Source organism: Nicotiana tabacum, unplaced genomic scaffold (assembly GCF_000715075.1).
Source record: "Nicotiana tabacum cultivar K326 unplaced genomic scaffold, ASM71507v2 Un00504, whole genome shotgun sequence".
NCBI lineage: Eukaryota > Viridiplantae > Streptophyta > Magnoliopsida > Solanales > Solanaceae > Nicotiana > Nicotiana tabacum.
In genome coordinates, this window is record NW_027438741.1 from 30,708 (window position 1) to 37,602 (window position 6,895).

Sequence of the window (6,895 nt, forward strand, 5' to 3'; positions counted from 1 at the left end):
AGAATCATCGATTTCTATATCCTTTCATCTTTACTTTGTACTTTAATTATGCAAAAATATTTGTGATATTGTTACTATGAGTATGAGTAGCTAAAATTTCTAATCTAGAATTTTGATGGAACCTATTGAAGGATAATTTTTTTGTTACGTTAATATAAATTTGCCGTAGTATTTTTTCTATTTGTTCAACTATACTATTCATGTGGTTGATTGAAGGGCCCTCAATTAGCTGTGCCTATTTAGTATGTATTACTCGGGAGAGAATGCATATTTAGGTAGTTGTTGAATAACATCACTCCTAACGTATATGAGGGATCAATACGAAAGGATTTAAAGGTGGGATTAGAGATAATGAAACCTTGGTGCGATCTGAGTGAGCCGTACTTAATGCCAGCTAGCGTAATTCGGCAGAATATATCTAGTAAATTGTGGTAATTATTCGGGAGAGAGTTACGACAGTTATAGTGCTCATGATCGATAGAGAAGACTTAGGCAAATTTATAGAAAACGTAGCGAGAAAGATTCCGATAATAGGGAAAATAACAACCTTAGATCTTTCCAATTCTTGTTTACAAAATTCGTAGTTAGTCATTTGTTAGTGCATTTTCATTACGTAACATTTAGTTAATAAACATCTAAATTATTATTCAAATATTTTTGAAGATTGGTTGCGTGAATTTATGTGGGTCTAGCAACTGTGGTTGATAGGTTAATTCCCTGTGAGATTCGACTCCGGACTTATTAGCCAGAATATATTTGTGACGAATGCTTGTATTTTTTATAAGGCATAGTTGGGCGTGATCACCTCTTCCATATCAACATTCAAAATCAATTCAGCTATGAACAGACCATGTCCGCTCCACTTTGGGAAAAGATACAACTCATATCAGAAACTTTGATCAAGACATTTTAAAACTCATGTTAACAGAGATGAAATCCAAAAAATCGAGATCTAGGGTTTGAGAACAATCTAGAGAGAGAACCTGAAGATAAAGGAGAATCGTGGTTCAACAATGGGGAAGACAATGGCGCTGTGAGAGAGAGATCGTGTAGAGAGAAATAAGATACGATGATTTTGAGAGAGAATAAACTGAAAGAATGAGAGAAAAAAATATTAGACAGCGTATTTAATGGCTTCACGGTAGGAAGTGACCATAAGAAAATAATATTTTAAAGGGTTTTTATTTATAATAAATAGGGTATAAAGCTTTTCTATAAGAGGTAAAATTTTCAAAAAAAAAAATCACTTCTTTTGCGTCTTTACTGAATTTTGTATTTTAATTTTTCAACGTGAAATATCAGTGTGCTTCTTAATTTTTTTTCCGGTTCACCAGTAGAAAAGAAAAAGGAAAAAAAACAACTAAAGAAATGTAAATCTTCAGAAATCAATGGTGTATAATATTAGCGCATGATAAAAAGTAAAAACACATAAATTTGTTATTTCTTTAAGTAGAATTGGTTTAAATTGTCAATATCATCACCTTTTCTATTGTTCGATCAATTAGCAAAAAAGCCTGTGAGACACTTAAGGAATTATTCTCAATAATTTGCATATAATGCAGTAGTTTTAACAAAGATATGATGTTATTTATTTATATCCACATATATTTCACACGTAGAGCATTTGGAAAGGACAAGTGCATAATTAATACGATTCGCTTTTTAAAAAATTCCAAATATTGTTGGATAACAGGTACAGAGTAAGTATAGAAAGTAGTTTATTTTCCTTAAAAACATAAAAACTTTACATATTGCATATATCTAAAAGGATTAGGAAATATTTAGGTCATTACTACTAGATTTAGGTTTTATGGCAATCACCTATATAAATAGGAAAAGGCATATCGAGAAAAAGAAAAGACTTTCTCTTTGTCTATTTTAAAGGACTCGAAATTGATGTTAAATCTCCTTACTCTTTGAGTCACAAACTTTTCATTCTTATTCTATTGCCTAAGCATAGTTAGTTTAATTTAATATGGAAAAGGGAGGAGATAGTGAAGAAAAGAGGAGGGAGAAAGCAATAGATGAATGGCTACCGATAACATCGGACCGGAATGCAAAGTGGTGGTATTCAACCATGCACAATGTTACTGCCATGGTTGGTGCTGCTGTTCTTAGTCTACCTTATGCCATGTCTGAGATGGGATGGTAACTTTATTTATTTCTCTTTTTCTTTTCTTTATTTAATTTGTTTTTTTTTATATTAGTTGAATTTATTAGGATTCAACCACAAATTAGTTTGGGAATGCATGAGTCGTAGTATTGTATTCTTCCTTTTTCTTTGGGATTTGTTTTTATTCTTCATTATCAAATTTTTTGATAAGGAATTGCCTTGACTATGAATGTTTTAAAATTTAGATATACTCAAATTCCGGTTTTGTATAACTAACTGCTTGATACCATCTAATTAGCAGTTTTATATATATAATCATTTTATTAAGTCATTTAACCATGTTAATTAGTTAATATAATTTGATGCAAACACCCAATGCAATTAATTTTACCTCATCCATGCGCGCATATCTTCTGAGTTAATGATATAGTTTTTTTTTTCCTTTCGACTATTGACATAATGAATAAATTTGTGGTAATTAAGTTGATATACCTTTTTATCGGATGTCCCCAAAGTTACGGTCGACATACATATATTCTAGGATATCTCCTTTTGTTTCTTTTTTAATTTTGGTAATTATAGCTTGTTATACAAATTTGTTGTCTGAAAGATCAAATTAAAATTTGCAAGTGATACCACATTTATTTAATCATTGTATTAAATTATAATAAATATTGCAGGGGAGCTGGTGTAACGGTAATGTTACTGTCATGGATTATAACATTCTACACAATCTGGCAAATCAAGTTAGGGAAAAAATAATTTTTAAAAGAATGTTTTAAAATTTAGATATACTCAAATTCCGGTTTTGTATAACTAACTGCTTGATATCATCTAATTAGCAGTTTTTCTAACCTATTTTTATAATTTTTGAAAATTTTAAAAAACTGATTCTGGAAATCTGGAAAATAGTAGAACTACTTTTTTGGGACTCCGGAGATCTCGTTATTTTTTTTAAAAAAAAACTGAGTCTAGAAATCTTGACTAATAGCTTATGTCCAGGTTTTCAGTTTCAAAGAATAATAATTGATACTAGGTGCGTTTTTCTTCATTAATTGCATTTAATGTTTTGCCTTGAGAGTACGATCCGATTTGGAAAAAATTATTAGATATCTTAACTGCTTGATATCATCTTAGCGTCTACTGTTGCATATTATTATTGAAAAATTAACCGAACATTATGTTTAGATCGAACTAATAGATGCATGATATGTTTGTGCATATATATATATATATATATATATATATATATATATATATATATATATATATATATATATATATATTATTATTATTATTATTATTATTATTTTATTAAGTCATTTAACCATGTTAATTAGTTAATATAATTTGATGCAAACACTCAATGCAATTAATTTGTGGTAATTAAGTTGACATACCTTTTTATCGGATGTCCCCAAAGTTACTGTCGACATACATATATTCTAAGATATCTCCTTTTGTTTCTTTTTTAATTTTGGTAATTATAGCTTGTTATACAAATTTGTTGTCTGAAAGATCAAATTAAAATTTGCAAGTGATACCACATTTATTTAATCATTGTATTAAATTATAATAAATATTGCAGGGGAGCTGGTGTAACGGTAATGTTACTGTCATGGATTATAACATTCTACACAATCTGGCAAATCAAGTTAGGGAAAAAATAATTTTTAAAAGAATGTTTTAAAATTTAGATATACTCAAATTCCGGTTTTGTATAACTAACTGCTTGATATCATCTAATTAGCAGTTTTTCTAACCTATTTTTATAATTTTTGAAAATTTTAAAAAACTGATTCTGGAAATCTGGAAAATAGTAGAACTACTTTTTTGGGACTCCGGAGATCTCGTTATTTTTTTTAAAAAAAAACTGAGTCTAGAAATCTTGACTAATAGCTTATGTCCAGGTTTTCAGTTTCAAAGAATAATAATTGATACTAGGTGCGTTTTTCTTCATTAATTGCATTTAATGTTTTGCCTTGAGAGTACGATCCGATTTGGAAAAATTATTAGATATCTTAACTGCTTGATATCATCTTAGCGTCTACTGTTGCATATTATTATTGAAAAATTAACCGAACATTATGTTTAGATCGAACTAATAGATGCATGATATGTTTGTGCATATATATATATATATATATATATTATTATTATTATTATTATTATTATTATTATTTTATTAAGTCATTTAACCATGTTAATTAGTTAATATAATTTGATGCAAACACTCAATGCAATTAATTTGTGGTAATTAAGTTGACATACCTTTTTATCGGATGTCCCCAAAGTTACTGTCGACATACATATATTCTAAGATATCTCCTTTTGTTTCTTTTTTAATTTTGGTAATTATAGCTTGTTATACAAATTTGTTGTCTGAAAGATCAAATTAAAATTTGCAAGTGATACCACATTTATTTAATCATTGTATTAAATTATAATAAATATTGCAGGGGATTTGGTGTAACGGTAATGTTACTGTCATGGATTATAACATTCTACACAATCTGGCAAATCAAGTTAGGGAAAAAATAATTTTTAAAAGAATGTTTTAAAATTTAGATATACTCAAATTCCGGTTTTGTATAACTAACTGCTTGATATCATCTAATTAGCAGTTTTTCTAACCTATTTTTATAATTTTTGAAAATTTTAAAAAACTGATTCTGGAAATCTGGAAAATAGTAGAACTACTTTTTTGGGACTCCGGAGATCTCGTTATTTTTTTTAAAAAAAAACTGAGTCTAGAAATCTTGACTAATAGCTTATGTCCAGGTTTTCAGTTTCAAAGAATAATAATTGATACTAGGTGCGTTTTTCTTCATTAATTGCATTTAATGTTTTGCCTTGAGAGTACGATCCGATTTGGAAAAATTATTAGATATCTTAACTGCTTGATATCATCTTAGCGTCTACTGTTGCATATTATTATTGAAAAATTAACCGAACATTATGTTTAGATCGAACTAATATATATATATATATATATATATATATATATATATATATATATATATATATATATATATATATTATTATTATTATTATTATTATTATTTTATTAAGTCATTTAACCATGTTAATTAGTTAATATAATTTGATGCAAACACTCAATGCAATTAATTTGTGGTAATTAAGTTGACATACCTTTTTATCGGATGTCCCCAAAGTTACTGTCGACATACATATATTCTAAGATATCTCCTTTTGTTTCTTTTTTAATTTTGGTAATTATAGCTTGTTATACAAATTTGTTGTCTGAAAGATCAAATTAAAATTTACAAGTGATACCACATTCATCTAATTATTGTATTAAATTGTAATAAATGTTGCAGGGGAGCTGGTGTAACGGTAACGTTACTGTCATGGATTATAACATTCTACACAATCTGGCAAATGGTGGAGATGCATGAAATGATACCAGGCAAGAGATTCGACAGGTACCATGAGCTTGGCCAATATGCTTTTGGTGATAAACTTGGTCTCTGGATTGTTGTACCCCAACAAATTATAGTTGAAGTTAGCACTTGCATTATTTACATGGTCACTGGTGGCAAATCCTTGAAAAAATTCCAAGAAATTCTTTTCCCAAATGCCAAACCTATCAAACTCACTTACTTCATTATGATTTTCTCCTCTTTCCAATTTGTCCTCTCTCACTTGCCAAATTTCAACTCCATCTCTTCTGTCTCCTTCGTAGCGGCGATTTTGTCCATGACTTACTCTGCTATAGCATGGACTGTGTCACTAAAGGAATTAGGAAAAAGTGAGAGAGAAGTTAGTTATGGTCCAAAAAGTGAAAAAATATCAGATAATGTGTTTATGTTTCTGAGTGCATTAGGAAATGTAGCATTTGCATATGCTGGACATAATGTAGTTCTTGAAATTCAAGCTACAATTCCTTCAACAGAAGATGCACCTTCAAAAAAAGCAATGTGGAAAGGTGTATTCACAGCTTATATTATTGTGGCCTTGTGTTATTTGCCAGTGGCTTTCATTGGATATTGGGTGTTTGGTAATGGAGTTGATGATAACATCTTGCTCACACTACATAGACCTACATGGCTTATTGCAACTGCTAACATTTTTGTTGTCGCTCATGTCATTGGGAGTTACCAGGTATCTTTCACTACTTTTAATTACAGTCAGACATCTCTATAACAACATCGCTATATAACAACTATTCACCGTAAAAGCCAAGTTTTTATGGAACCAATTTTTATGTTATGTTATAATATATGTTCTCTATAACAACACTTCGCTATAACAACCAAAATAATCCGGAACAAATAAGGCTGTTATAGAGAGGTTTGATTGTGTAAGATTTTATGCAAGTAGTATCGGTCTATTGCCATAACTTTTAGACCTAGGACTGTGGTTCTTTTAAGTCTTTATGTCTTAAACTAACAGTTACTCTACATAATTTTCAAATGGTGTCGATTTTCATATATACTAGCTAGAAAAGTTCGTTGCAAATTAACCCGTGTCAGATACACCCCATACTAAGGGATGTCTCTGCCACTGTCTACAATAATAACAAGTAACTACTCAGTACAAATAAAATATGTTAACCTAAAAAAAGAGTACATAACTTGTTTTAGTAGACTAAAATAGTTAGTATAATAAAAAATTTACACAGTGCATATATATAAATTTAATCCTTTATATGTAATTGAGGAAACCTACTTCAACTGTATAAACTCTTTAAGTCTTTGATGTGCCTCAATTGATAATATATTATGAGCAACTTAGATGTTAGTAATTTACCTAATTAAT

At 29.1% G+C, this 6,895-nt stretch overlaps 1 protein-coding gene across 1 annotated transcript; it reads left to right on the top strand.

The window, feature by feature from the left end:
• Window positions 1-1,778: 1,778 nt before the first annotated feature.
• LOC142179283 (lysine histidine transporter 1-like) lies at window positions 1,779-6,289 on the top strand. The gene is made up of 2 exons (XM_075248994.1): window positions 1,779-2,148; window positions 5,455-6,289. The coding sequence occupies exons 1-2, from the start codon at window positions 1,976-1,978 to the stop codon at window positions 6,278-6,280; spliced, it is 999 nt and encodes a 332-aa protein (XP_075105095.1). The 5' UTR covers window positions 1,779-1,975; the 3' UTR covers window positions 6,281-6,289.
• Window positions 6,290-6,895: the final 606 nt, after the last annotated feature.

What these genes read in the sequence shown, in the direction of transcription:
- LOC142179283 (XM_075248994.1), top strand. Translation starts at nt 1,976, where the DNA reads ATGGAAAAGGGAGGAGATAGTGAAGAAAAGAGGAGGGAGAAAGCAATA. An exon ending in GCCATGTCTGAGATGGGATG is followed by an intron (nt 2,149 to 5,454) that starts GTAACTTTATTT and finishes TAAATGTTGCAG; the next exon opens with GGGAGCTGGTGTAACGGTAA.